General features: G+C 40.8%; 1 protein-coding gene across 1 annotated transcript in view; it reads right to left on the bottom strand.

Moving 5' to 3' along the window:
* The window catches only part of GCNA (germ cell nuclear acidic peptidase), a 58,595-nt gene that overhangs the window by 28,340 nt on the left and 15,073 nt on the right, over positions 1-15,182 (bottom strand). Inside the window, exons 3-7 of the mRNA XM_023734700.1 lie at positions 10,319-10,365; positions 9,892-9,931; positions 5,952-6,034; positions 3,013-3,390; positions 880-955 (exon numbers count right to left, since the gene is read on the bottom strand). Coding sequence (XP_023590468.1) covers positions 880-955; positions 3,013-3,390; positions 5,952-6,034; positions 9,892-9,931; positions 10,319-10,365 — 624 coding nt within the window. The remainder of the gene's footprint in view (positions 1-879; positions 956-3,012; positions 3,391-5,951; positions 6,035-9,891; positions 9,932-10,318; positions 10,366-15,182) is intronic.

Genomic DNA, 15,182 nt, shown 5'->3' with positions numbered 1-15,182 from the left:
TTACCAAAAAAATTAATATAAAATAATAATAATAAAAAAAGACCAGACTTACTAGTCTCACAGAGACAGGAGAAACCCCAAGAGTATGGCCCCCCCGACACCCTTTTAACTCAGTACTGAGTCACTCCTGAGGTTCACCCTTCAGCCAAAGATTAGACAGGCCCATAAAACAAACAATACATGCAGTTCAACCACGTATAGGAGACTAAATAGGCACACCAGCCCAGGGGCAAGGATGAGAAGGCGGAAGGGGACAGGAAAGCAGGACCAATGGAAATAGGGAAACCAAGGTTGAGAAGAGGAGAGTATTGACACATCGCAGGGCTGGCAACCAATGTCACAAAACAATACATGTATTAGTTGTTTAATGAGAAACCGATTTGTTCTGTAAACCTTCATCTAAAGCACAATAAATAAATTACAGCCTAGAAGACACCACGGGGCAGTTCCACTCTGTCACATTGGGTCACTATGAGTCAAAATAGACTCAACACACCTAACAACAACAACACTGCAAACTAGTGGCCAGTACGCTGTATCCAGCCTGAAAAAGGATTGTGTTTGGCTACACATCATTCTTTACTCTGAGTTTAAGGACAAAGGAAATCTCAGAGGCCAGAGATGCTGTGGCGGCAAAAGGGCTCCACTCTGGCCAGGAAACTGCAGTGATCCTTCCAAAGCGCCCGTGCCTGGATCTGCTGCTGATAGGCTGGCAGAAAAGAGAAGGGGGAGTCTACAGGGACACCTCCTCCTCCTGCTTATGTCCCCCCAACCAAACTCCTTCATCCCCTTGAAGACCCCCCAAGTGCTCAGTGGACTGTTTAACGTGGGACAATTGCGCAATCAATTCCTGTTACAGTGAACATGAGCAATACATACCCAGTCTGGCATTTCTCAAATTTTGCGGAGCTGAGTTTCTTCTTTGAAGGCTCATGCCTTTTTTTTCCTGCAGGAACTGAAAGGACAAATACTTCACTTGTATTCTGAAAATTGGTACCATCAAGCAACTGGCAGAGGGCAAACCCAGGAGCCCCCACAACCAAGCCCAGACAGTGGCATCTATAAACAAAAATTGTCTGTCTAAAGACTCCAGACCACTTCATTAGTCATTTTGAACAATCTTACCTATGTAAATCTTCTAGCTGCCGCAGGGTAAGCTAGGTGGAGTCTGTCATATGTACTGAGGGCTGTGCTGATGTTACATACGTATGCCACTAGAGGCTGGATTTTGTGGGCAACTGAGGCATCTGCTATAAGCAGTGGTGTGGCACAGCTCGCTCACTTGCTATGAGAAGAGTGGTTGGTGTCCCAGGCAGTACCTTCATTCAGTGCTCAAGCCAGATTTTTCTACCTTCGTCTATGACCCATACTGCCGGGTGTTCTAGCCAGAGACTTATGGCTCATGTCATTCATTCATTTATATATATAAAAAAAAAACTATTAAACATTATGTGCCAAGCACCAGGCTAAACCCTGGGAGAAAAAGTCCTCCCTGCAAGAGGCTCACAGTCAATTGGGGGAGGCAGATTCAGAGACATATTACAACACAGTGTGATTAGTGCTTTTGTAGAGATGAGTTCTAAGAGCTTTGGGAACCTAGGAGGGAGGAGCAATTCTGACTTAGAGCTTCACAGAGGAAGTGACAATTGGGCTGGGTCTTAAGAAAAATGGGATCTCATTAGGACAAAAAATGCAGTTAGAAAGCACTCCAGGCAGATGGAAACAGCAAGTACCAAGACATGGAGAAAATGAGAAAGTGTGATATGTTCAGAGAGCAAGAAAAAAATGGGTGGAAAGGTTGACTGGTTTCTTCATACTTTTGAAGATCCTGCCAACAGCTCAATTAACCCTTCCAAGCTGGTGGGATCATATCTTCCCCTTTAGTGTTCAATTCTAAAATAGAGAAGGAAAATTAATTTATCATGAAGCTCAAGTCAAGAGGACCAGCAGGTACACTGGTGCCGTGGTCTCATTTGTAAATACAAAAAAAAGTTTCTTTAGTTTTAGAGAACAATTTCTGAATCAAGTCAAATAAAAATTATCACCTCACTTTTAATTCTCCATACCAAGCCAAGGAAAACTGGCCCCATCAAAACTCATCTGAGTCAACCTTCCCTCAGAGCCATCTGCAAAGCTAATGTTGCACCTCCTTCCTACTACAGTAAAATCTGCGAAAGCTGCAACCTGTGTAAAGCGGAAACCTGTCAGAGAAGGAAAACAAGCGATAGAAAAGTGGTAAGACTACATCCTGTCAAAGGCAGAAAACTTGCAAGACATGGAAAAACAAGGCAGTCCCGTTGAGTTCCAGCTCTCACAGGTTTCACTGTATATGATAGTATTAAAAAAAAAAATCCCAAACCTTCCATTAGTGTATACTTGCCAAGTGCTTCAGATTAGATACCTTCCTTCCTCTGTAGCCAGGCCAGTAACTTCACTTCCACTCATATGCTCATTCTAGTTTCAGGTCTTTGCTCAGGTTGTCTGTCTCACCATGAAGGCCCTCTTGCATCAATCCCATACAACCAAAAGGATTTTGGACCCATCCCTCATTTCAGCTAGGATACACCTTTGCTAACCACCCCAGTGCTCATTAACCTGTACATTCTCTGGATCTCCGACTGCAGTTAATCAGCACTCAACTGTTATTTCATATATATTATTTCTGTTTTCCAAATTAGTCTGAAAATTCTTTGAATACAAGGACTACGGATTTGCATTATGTTCTGCTGTGTGTGGTGAATTGATTCTTAAGTATTTGCTGATTAGCTTAGCCCTATGCAACTCTTTGATCTAGTATAGAGACTGAGTTCCTCTGCCATTCCCTGAAAGATCCTTTTCACTGGGATGGCTGCCTACCTTGGCAACTAGGAAGTTGTTGAAATGACTTAGGGTTGGTAGACAGGATAGGCACACCTGACAAGACACACATCTCTTGCAGAAAGGGCATAGCAGGCAGGACATGCATACCTGGCACACATGGCTGGCTAGGGATATTTGGTAGGATAGGCATACCTGGCTTACCAGGTGTCACAGAGATATTTTTGGTTTTATCTTTCTTTTTCTTTGGTTGTTCTACCACAGGTTCTGGCTCTTCATCAGTTGACAATTTTCCATCCGCAATCTCTAGTGTAGGCTCAGCAGCATTTGACGGTTGGCAGAGATTTTCACCAAGATTCTGCTCACCAGCATCATTGGATGAATTGTGTTGGGAGGCAGCAAATTCACCCAGCTCTCTTTCACTTGAGGAGCTTTGGCCCTCATCACATAAATTCCCTTCTTTTAGCACTGGGACCTCCAAATCATTGCTATCATCATCATCAATAAGAGGAAATGGAAGCTTCCTGGTGGTGAGCTGTTCGTCAGTATCAGATGACTTTTCCAGAATCTCATCTGAAATTCAAGAGACACAATCTCTCTCTCTCTCACATATACACTCATACATATATATATATGTATATATACTCCCTTCCCCCATCCCCTTATTCATTAAACTTCAGCAGAGATTACTGAGCACAAGTTAAATAAGTTGGGAACTATGACATTATGAATTTTTAGAACCACTGTTATTTTAGATTTGTCCCTTCTGTTTCTTTTTTATTTTACTGGGAACAATAACATGTAAAATAGCCATCAAAGTCTAATGGCAATTTTCAAATCACATTCTCTAAGTAGCATGATGTAGCTGCTCAGTGGTTCCCAAACACAAGTCTGCAGACCTGTATATTTTCACTGGTCCACAGCAAAAGAAGAGAAGAAATTAAAACAATAAAGTGATTTTTTTCCATCAAGTTAAATTTCTACAATTTAAAAGACTGCCCTATATTTTGAGATTATGTCCTTGCTAAACTTTTGGTGCTCTTTATGAAATTATGGTCATAGTAAGTAGTAGCTGGAAATTTTTTATTTCCTTCATTAAAAAAAAAAAAAGAGAAATTGGCAACTCTACATTGATCATTAAAATTTAATTTCTTAACTAGTCCATAAATCCAAAGTTCTCAAAACCACTGAGTTAAGTCCTGACACTGGCACTCTCTAAGAGGCCTTGGGAACATTAGGAACACAACTGCCCTTCACTGAGGGGTTCTTTGTCTGGAAAATAAGTGGGTGTCAAACAGCAGATGTTCTCTGAAGTCTGTGCAGAGCTCAATTTCTAGGTTGCTAAATATAAAAGTATAAAGCATGGCATGGGCAAGATGTGAAGATATATTTGTGGTACAAATACTCTTTATCCCAAAAATGCAGATTTGGGAGAAATTTTTTTGAGAGTTTCATCTGTTATTTGCGCTAATTATCAAAAAACTTCAAATATTCAATAGGTAAAGAGAAAGGAGTGGGTGCCCCTATGGTAAAAAATCATCCTTCCTAGAAAAAAGATTTCGTACCTGCAGTTGAAATTTTTTTTAAAGTAGTGACATACGTTTAAAATATATTTTAAAAATTGACAAAGATCAAAAGTGAGGTTGGAAGTATGTTTTAAAGCTCATCAGACCTTCTTTTTTTTCTGTAAAATTGTCTAAATTCATTACATAACAACAAAAGAAATGGCATGTGGAAAAGAGTAAAGAAATCTACAAAGGCAGTCGTCATCCCCGCACCCCCAATATTATTGGGATGGATGGCCACAGCTACAGTCCCAGGGTCAGAAAGGTAAGAGAAGCCTGGTTGAAAGTTCCTCCTCAAAAGAACATGCTCTGCAGGGGCAACAGCAAGACCAGCGAGTTCCTACAACACTGTGAGGGGCACCTCAAGGCAGCCCCAATAAAGCCCTTGAACACTTAAAAACAAAACAACATGCTCTGATTCAAGGAGTTAACAACTTGTGGCCTATGGTAGAGAACTGGTTTCTGGCTCTGTCACTCATGCCCTGCCCTGGAGCTACCTCCCTTCAGGTTCCCCTTGCATTACAGTAACTTATCACACCCCCTACTCTGTACCTGGGCCTCTGCCCTGCTCAGATACATCCACCCAGAGCTAAAGAGATAGAGAGGAAAAAGAAATTAGAGGAGCAGGTGATGAAACTATGGGAGACTAGGGTTCCAAGCCACCTCTCCTGTCCCTGTTCTGATCTCAGGTTGGCTAGGAAACTCTGACCGAAGGTAGCTCTTGGGTACTTAGCAAGGAAATGGCCTGTGCTATCAGGACCTCCCATTTTCAGTTAGGTTCAGTTCAGCAAGCATTATCTAGGTGCCTATGTATCATGCCCTATACCTGGTACTGAGCAAATAAAGATAAATAAAATACCATCCCTAATGCTTAAGAAGCTCCTAGTTTTCATGTGTTTCATGCCAACTGAGTAGGTTCTGAACTGTGACTAAAGCTCTGGACTTCCCAAAAGGTTAAAAAAAAGCCTCCATATGTAAACAGACAAGGACCTGCTGTGGGAAACAAGCTCTAAGAAAACCAAAAATCTCTAGAAAATGTAAAGAGTATAGAAAGGCAAAGACAAACAGCTAGATGGAAAAAGCAAGGATTTCCCCTGACAAGTCACTGCCTGCTGACCCATGACTATTACCCGCCCGAGCTTTTCCACCAAGCTGGAAAGAAAAAGAAGTCCATGCTCATCACTCCTCTTTCCTCCTCTTTGCCATTCCCACACCTAGAGAGGGAGAAAAGGGTGGAAGAGGGAGTAGCAGAACAGCCTTCGTACTTCTAAGCCTCAGTTCTTGACTGTCCCCCCTCTGCTGCCTTGATATTGTTCTAGACAGGTAAGAAATCTACTGAGGGGGATGCCTGAGGCATAAGGCAGCAAGAACAGTTACAGCTGTGTTAGGAAATTTACCAGGGGGTGTGGTGAGCCTAGCCATATCCATCTTTGAGCACATGAAGAAAGAAATGGTAACACTCACTACTAAGTGACCCAGAATATAAAGTTTGACTCTTAGGCTAAAAGTCCTGGGTGTAATGAGGCTTCAGAGCCCAACTACTTCTCTAAGAGTTGGTAGTGTACTTACCTTCACTACTTGTTTCGTACATCTTAGCTTTCTTTTCCTCACAGACATATTCATCATCCAGTCCTGAGGCAGTCGCCACACAGCTGAGTAATGAGACAGTGAAAAACAAGAAATATGGATGCAACATTCTTCTTTTCATGGCATTTTCTACCTTTCCAACAATGAACATGATCACTTTTCTAAACATTGTTTGTTTCCTGCAGTCACTCTGTTCCCTTCTTTGGAACTACTGAATCTTCCATTATTTCTGATTTTTCCATCTTTTCCAATTTTCTACTAAATCTTTCCATGGCATCTTTTCATCCTTTGCACCCTTTCAGAAGAAGGTGTCTGTCAAGTACTGAGAGTGAGATGGGCCCTGTCAGAGAGTGTATATATTCCAGTACTTTAGAGGAAATGGGAAATAGATGAGGGAAATGTTTAGTTCATTGTCATTTTTCTGTATCAACTTTGAGATCCACTTGTCTGAGAAGAAAGGTAGAGGGCCACAGATGGACAGAAACTGTCTTAGAGCAGGGGGGTTTCTCCTCAGCACCACTCGTTGCAACTCGAAGCTAGCACCACACTCTCTAACTGACAGACTGCTCTGGCAGGAGACAACCTGAGCAGTGCCCCTGTGCCACCTGGGTGGTGGTGAGCTCTCCTGTGGGATCCTCATTCTTGGCCAGCCACGGTATTGGGGTCAGAGGTTCCAGCAGGGTTGGAATTCATCACCTTTCTGCATTTTCCAAACAGTCGCTATGAGTCGGAATCGACTCAATGGCAACGGGTTTGGGTTTTTTTTGGTATGAGAAGTAATGATGCACTTTTATCATAAGAGAAAAAAAGTACATTTACAAGGGCAATATTGTAGAGCCCAGCTTTCAACAATGGATTATCTAATAACAAAAGCACAAACAGTAAAAAATAAATAAATAAATGGGTTCTCATAAAAATTAAAAACTTTTGCTCATCAAAAGACTTTACCAAAAAAAGGAAAAGACAAGCTACCAACTGGGAGAATATCTTCGGAAATCATATATTCAATAAGAATCTAATAACTAAAATATATATAAAACTTCGACAACAACAAAAAGACAACCCAAGCATAAAATGAACAAAGGACTTGAATCTACATTTCACCAAAGAGGACATTCAAACACATGAAAATATACTCAATGTCATTAGCCATCAAAGAGATGTAAATCAAAACCACAAAGAGATATCATTTCATTCCCACAAGGATGGCTAAGATTAAAAAACAAAAACAAAAAACAGAGTGGCCATCTAAGATACTCCACTGGTCTCACCCCTTCGGGAGCAAGGGAGAATGAAGGAAACTAAAGACAGAAGGGAAAGATTAGCCCAAAAGACTAATGGACCACAAGTATCACAGCCTCCACCAGACTGAGTCCAGCACAACTAAATGGTGCCTGGCTACCACCACTGACTGCTCTAACAGGGATCACAATAGAGGGTCCCAGACAGACTTGGAGAAAAATATAGAGCAAAATTCAAATTCACAAATAAGACCAGACTTACTGGTCTCCTGACAGAGACAGGAGAAACCTCGAGAGTATGGCCCCCGGACACATTTTTAGCTCCGTAATGAAGTCATTCCTGAAGTTCACCCTTTAACCAAATATTCGACAGGCCCACAAGCCCACAAAACAAAATGAGACCAAAGGGGCACACCAGCCCAGGGGCAAGGACTAGAAGGTAGGAGGGGACAGGAAAGCTGGTAATAGGGAACCCAAGGTCAAGAAGGGAGAGTGTTGACATGTTGTGGGATTGTTAATCAATGTCATAAAACAATACGTGCACTGTTTAATGAGAAACTAGCTTGTTTTGTAAACCTTCATCTAAAGGACAATTAAAAAAAAAAAACAGAAAATAACAAATGTTGGAGACAATGTGGGGAAACTGGAACCATTATCTATTGCTGCTGGGAATGCAAAATGGTACAGCCTTTGTGGAAAACGGTTTAGCGTTTCCTAAAAAAACTAAAAATAGAACTACCATATAACCCAGCAATTCCATTCCTAGGTATATACCCAAAAGACTTGAAAGCAGAGACTCAGATACTTGTACACCAATGTTCACTGCAGCACTATTCACAATAGCCAAAAGGTGGAAACAACCTAAATGCCCATCAGTGGATGAATGGATAAACAAAATGTGGTACATACATACAATGGAATACTACTCAGTCAGTAGGAGAAATGAAGTCTTGATATATGCTATAATATGGATAGAGATGGAAGACACGCTGAGTGAAATAAGCCAATCACAAAAGGACAAATATTGTATGACCTCACTTATATAAAAAGACAAGAAAAAGCAAATGTATAGAGATCAAAGTTTATTAGTGGGTACCAGGGGTAGAGGGGGGAGGGAAAAGGGGAGTTAATGGTGATGGAAAACTCGCATTGATTAAGGGTAGGGTTGCACAGCCAGTTATTGCAATTGCTGTCAAGAAGTCGTACACCTGTAAAAACTTGAAATGGCAAAAGTTGTGTAATAGATATATTTACAACAATGACAAAAAAAAGAAAAAAACTAGCTGCTGAGGCTGCTTATGTACAACCAAACACCTCATGCGATTTGGTTCCTTGGTTTGAAGGTTGGGAGCCATGGTTTCATGAGACATCCCAGTTAATTGGCCTAGTAATGTGTTCAGTGCTTCTTTTCTATCTCCTATTTTGTTACATAGTGCCTAGAGTCTTAAAAGTTTGCAAGCAGCTATCCAAGGCACAACAACTGCTCTCTATTCACCTGGAGCAGCACAGGAAGAAGTAGAGTCAGGAACAGGAGGAGGAAATGGAATGTGGGCCAGTTGCTCCCATGAACAACTTCCACCTTTGCCATGAGACCAGAAGAACTGGATGGTGCTTGGCTACCATTACCGAACATTTTGATCAAGAATTCTATAGAGGAATCTTGATCAAAAGGGGGGAAATGCAGAATGGCATTTCAAATTCTCATGGACTCCAGACTTTCTGGAGCCATGAAAGCTGGATGAACCCCTGAAACTATTGCCCTGAGATAATCTTTAAACCTCAAACTAAAAATATCCCCTGAAGTCATCTTAAAACCAAACAATAGTTTAGCTTAACTAGTAATAAATGTCTACTTTGAGCATTATGCTCTTTTAAGAACTATTTATATGGGATCAAACCAACAACAGCATCTTGAAAGATTAGATAGGAACCTTAGGGGGCAGTCAGTTTATGTTAATGGGGGAAGAACAACGCAGAGAAGGAGGGTGAGAATGGTTGCACAATTCAAAGCATGGAATCAATGTCACTGAATTGTACATGTAGAAACTGTGGAATTGGTGTATGTTTTGCTGTGTATATTCTCAACAACAAAATAAATAAAATTTAAAAATACATCTACAATTTACATTTCTATAGTAACTCAAAGAGTCAATGTGAAAACCATAGTCATCTAGCACCATGTTTTGGATTTATTCCAGTGAATTTTTTAGCACTCCCTGTAGTTTGGCACCTGGGCAACACCCCTCAATCTAGCCCTGGCTAGAGCAGAGGGTTCCATTAAGAGGAATAGTAGTAGATAAGGCTGAAAAATAAGTTAGGGCCAGATGATCAAAGCAGTGCCTCAGAGATTAATCTGGAAGTGGTGTGCAGAGTGACTCAGAGGAAGAAGAGATCAAGGTACGGAGCCCACTTAAAAAGCTATTCTACTAACACAAGAGTGAAACTGGTAAGGGCTTGAGCTAGTGAAGAATGGAAGTTAAGGGATGGTTCTCAGAGATATTTTGAAGAAACCGATAATGGGGTATGGGATAACAAATCTAACATTTTAAATCTGGTTGTAAGGTGAAACACCCAATATGATCCTGCTGAACACCATACATGTGATGTTTATTCTTAAGCCCTCTTTTCTGGAATACTGTTCCTTAAAAAAAAAAAGTCACTTCAATAATCTTCCTACTCACCTGACGTGTCTCTTCTTTCTCATTCTCATTCTGGCCACAACTAAATCATATAAAGAAGGCATTAGAAGTATCATAAAATATGGATATCCATGTCTTTAACTCCCTAAATTCAGAGTTCATAAATTAGAGCTGGTTAAAATTTAGGGTAGAATCTTATATTCCCCCATGGAAGAGACAGAGGAAATAAAACTAAGGACACCCAGAACCAAAAAGGTAAAGAAGTAAACTGGAAAAGGAGCACAAAGAACTTCCTCTGCTCCTAACAGTAGGGAAATAAACTTCATTTCACCAGTCTAGAGAGAGCCCTTAGAGGAGGCGAACCTCAGACTAGCTTATGCCAAATGTCCCAAATCCAGTCATCTCTACAACCATATGGTTAAATTACATCTTAAAATGTAATTTACTGGTTTGAGTAGACTCTACTTACAGGCCTCAAATTCTTCATTGCTGCTTGAGTCATGAGTAAGACTGCAACTGCAAAAATAGAAGATATTTTTTAAAAGGCAGACTACTAACATCATAAGCAACCAAATGTCAAAAATCTCAAATAAATGAAGAGAACAGTCAATCAGAGCTTCTGAAATTTAAAAAGGCTTTAAGGGCTTTAAAGCATTTATGAAATTAGGAGCACAACAGGGGAGGTAAAGAAAAATTAGAAGTAACATGCTACTCAGTCCTTACTGGTGAATCAAAGATAGGAGAAGAATGTTAGCTGAGCATTATCAGTGAGAAATCTGTTTTCTGCCAAGTGATTTATTTCTATTTAAAGATATGAAAGTGATTTCTGAGAGGGGCCACAGGGGAAAGGTAAAGAGATTGCCATTAAAATCCAAAGGGTATGTCTAGGCAAGGTCAGCTTTTAGGGCTTGACTACTTGAAGAAGGCCTAATTTGTCGGAATTGCTAACTAGGACAATGGACAAATACTGAAGTCCACTTCAAAGGGGAGCAAAAAAGGGTGATTCCAAAGCTGCAACTATCACCTGCAATAAACCTTGATGTTGGGGCCTCTTGCTTCTCTGTCTCACAATTTATCTGCGGCCTTAGCACTCATTCTCCACTGCCCTGTGGCAAGCTGCTTTGTTTGTTGTTATAGTTACCAGACAGCTGTGCGGCACTGCCTGATGTGAAGTCAAAGCATATTCCTGCTCAGGACCATCCCGCTCACCGGAGAGCAGCCCACTGGATATCCCATTGTCAGCCATCCATTACACAGATCCACAATCCAGCTCAGAGGAGTCAGGCTGCAATAAGCATCAATTCAATGCTAGGACACTGGCTACATTCTAGGACCTAATCATAGGTAATCTTGTCATTAGTTATTGTGATCTATAGCTCTCAGACAATACTACAGGTGATAAAGAAGGTAGACATAATAGCTATGAGGAAGTTCAGGTTTTACATATAAAAAGTTAGACTTGACCACTTCTTCAGGACTTCTAATTTGGCCTAGAGGTTGATACTGAATTGACTGCATATCTTTTCTTTCTTTCAAGATACATGCTGACTCACCCCCTTGATTAAATTCCCTATTCATTTATCAATCACTGTACACTGGACTTACTCAGTAGTAGTTTTTGTTGTTGTTTAATCAGGAAAGAAGACTCTTGCTGAGTATAAGGCTCCCCAGATACAGGCCAATACATGGCCCTAATCATCTTAAAATCTATTATCAGGAAGATTAGCATAACTTCAAGTGGCTCTACCTACCTCCTACCATAAAGATATAAGAAAATTAGCAATTTTATCTTGAAAACATCAATGTAATGGTTGTAGTCACTTAGCTATATAAAAGGCAAGATTTGTTTTTGTCTTTGCAATCTCTTTAGTGGATTACCTGTGATGCATCACATTCTGGTTTAAGGCTTATTCAGTAATAAAACTGTTTTCTTTCTCTTCTAAAAAACCTATTATACCTACTAAAAATTGAGTCATACTTTTTCTATTTTCTTACATACTTTTGTGTCACACACACATCCACTCACACACACATCTTCTGAAAGGTCAGGCAAAAGGAACAGGGGATCTGAAACATGACAAAAAAAGTAGCATGACACAGAGCCCCACCCTAATCCCTAAAGGCAAAATATCAAATTCTAGGTTGGAGAGTAACCAACAGAACAATGGCCCAAGGAAGGAAAAAATATATGGACAAAAAGGAGGCAAATTTTGTGAGGTATCTTTCCAAGTACAATTCACCATCAAGAGTTTAAAACCCAGAAAGTGCTTTAAGGCTCATGTTACTGTTATTAGAAGATATATGCACCTAGGAAGAGCCAGTTGGCTTAACCAGAGCTCTAACATGAAAGAACTAAGAAATAACATTAGAAGCCAAGATGCTGGAGTAGTCAGATGCTTCCGGTGTTTCCTCTTACAACAAAGACCCAAACAAACAAGTGAATCAATTATATATGAAAATCTAGAAGTCCTAAACATCAAAGACAAAATTGAGGAATTGCACTGAGTGGCAGGGGGAGGAAGAGATGATGCGGAAGCAGGGAGGAGTTGCCAGACCTGACTTGGCAGGAGCCAGAGCCCTTCAGGCCAGATCAGCTCCTGGTGCACAGTGAGGCAAGCAGTGGCGTTCAGAAGGCGTTTATCCACATGGGGAGAGACCCAGCGGCAGACAGTCTAGTCAGCCATCCAGAACCAGGGAGAAGCAGCCCTCAATCGGCGAAACATAAGTACTTGTGTTTGGCCAACCGAGCGGATCACAAACACTCCCCCTTTGGGAAAAATCTCTTTCCCATTAACCTCCCCGCTCCCCACTCTGCACTGGGTCCAGGCTGGCTTCAATGATTGCTGAGTCCCCTGGGCTGGAAGCAGGACCCATCACATGCCCTGAGCCATTCTCCTGGCCTTGGAGAGTGAACAAATTAACAAACGGGAAAAAATAATCTGCCAGCTCCCCTAAGCCATAAACTCAGGGTAGGCACAGCCCCTTTGCCTAGGCACAGGCATAAGGGGTCCACAGACTTTGAGTGTCTTTCCCCCTGCATAGACACGTGTGGGCCCATTTCAAGAGCATAGGCCCTCATTACCGCAGTACAACAGGATATATACCTAAAGTCTAACTTCAACTGTTTCAGCTGTGAAGTGGCAGGTCCCTGACATTTGACACTGCTCTGCCCACTGAGCACGGTCTTCATCTACCCACATCAGGGACCTGAGGACTTGTGGCTCCACCCACACCACCTAGCCACCTGCGACAGGGGCCCAAGAATAAGTGGTACCCCTGAGCCTTACAGCCAAAAGCATTGGGTGCTCATAGTCCAGCTGCAAAACCCATCCACCTATGCATGCTAGGGAACAGGAACACGCTTTCCTCCCAGACACTCAGGGGTAGCCGGCGGCCCCCTGCCTTGCTCAGCATGTGAGTCCCTGCTGAAGTTGGATGCCTGTGCCTACACCAATCACCCATGTTGGTCTAGGACTGTAGGTGAGAGCCTGCATGACACACTTGGTGGGCGACTACCGGGACACCTGAGCTGAATCAATACAGGAGGAGTGGGTAGACTCCTCGGATCACATACTTAATGGCAGGTCTGGCCACCTGGTGGCAGGATGTTGGCACTTCAGGGGCACCAATGATCGGGCTAGCTCACACAAGCAGCCCATTTGGGCATATCAAAACAAAACAAAACAAGAAGGACACAGTAAGCAAACATAAAATAAATATAATAACTTATTGATGGCTTGCAGACAACAGTCAATATTAAATCACATAAAGAGGCAGACGATGATGGCTTCAGCAAGCTCCCAAAATAAAGACTCAAGAAATTTTCTGTAGGAAGAAAATTTCTGGGGATTACCAGAGGCAGAATACAAAAGATTAATATACAGAACTCTTCAAGAGATCAGGAAGGAAATGAGGCAAAACACAGTCCAAGGAATAGAGGAACTTAAGATGATTAGAGAAGAGCATGATGACAAATTTAACAGGCTACAAGAAATCACAGAAAGATAGTAATCAGAAATTCAGAAGATAAACAATAAAATTTCAGAATTGGACAACTCAATAGAAAGTCATAGGAGCAGAATTGAGGCAATACAAGTCAGAATTAGTGAGACTGAAGATAAACCACTTGACACCAACTTATTTGAGGAAAAATCAGATAAGAGGATTTAAAAAAATGAAGAAACCCTAAGAATTATGTGGGATTATATCAAGAGGAATAACCTATGAGTGATTGGAGTACCAGAAGAAGGGGTGATAACAGAACATACAGAGAGAATTGTTGAAGATTTGTTGGCAGAAAACTTCCCTGATATCGTGAAAGATGAGAAGATATCTGTCCAAGATGCTCAATGAACCCCACATAAGGTAGATCCCAAAAGAAAGTCACCAAGACATAATCAAACTTAACAAAACCAAAGATAGAATTTTAAGAGCATCTAGGGATAAACGAAAAGTCATCTACAAAGGAGAGTCAATAAGAATAAGCTCAGACTACTCAACAGAAACCATGCAGGCAAGAAGGCAATGGGATGACATATATAAAGCTTTAAATGAAAAAAAATTGCTAGCCAAGAATTACAGATCCAGCAAAAATGTCACTCAAATATGATGGCGAAATTAGGGCATTTCCAGACAAACAGAAGTTTAGGGAATTTGCAAAAACCAAACCAAAATTACAAGAAATACTAAAGGGAGTCCTCTGGTTAGAAAATCAATAGTATCAGATAACAATCCAAGACTACAACAAAGGACAGAGCAACCAGATATCAACCCAGATAGGGAAGTCACGAATACAAATCAAAGCTAAAACACTGAAAATAGGGAAACAGAGATGTCAAAATGTAAAAGATGGCAATATTAAAACAAAAAATAGGGACTAAAAATGTAGACAAAGATTTTTTCATATGCAGAGGAAGTTAAGGCGATACCAAGAAATAAAAGATTGGTTTGAACTTAGAAAAATAAGAGTAAATATTAAGGTAACCACTAAGGAAACTAACAATCCTACACATCAAAATAAAAAAAACTAGAAAAATATAAAGACTCAGCAAATACAAAATAAACAACAATGAAAAAGATTAAAACAAAATACCTAAAGAAAAACAACTCAGCACAGAAAATCAAGTGGAACAAAGAAACTGTCAACAGCACACAAAAAAGACATCAAAACGACAGCACTAAACTCATACCTATCAATAATTACGCTGAATGTAAATGGACTAAATGCACCAATAAAGAGACAGAGAGTGGCAGATTGGATAAAAAAAAAACACGTTCCGACTATATGCTGCTTACAAGAGACACACCTTAAAGACACAAACAAACTAAAACTC

Source organism: Trichechus manatus, unplaced genomic scaffold, assembly GCF_000243295.1.
Source record: "Trichechus manatus latirostris isolate Lorelei unplaced genomic scaffold, TriManLat1.0 scaffold00070, whole genome shotgun sequence".
NCBI classification, from domain to species: Eukaryota; Metazoa; Chordata; class Mammalia; order Sirenia; family Trichechidae; genus Trichechus; species Trichechus manatus.
The sequence above is the reverse complement of the archived record's forward strand: the minus strand, read 5'-3'. Positions and strand labels throughout refer to the sequence as shown.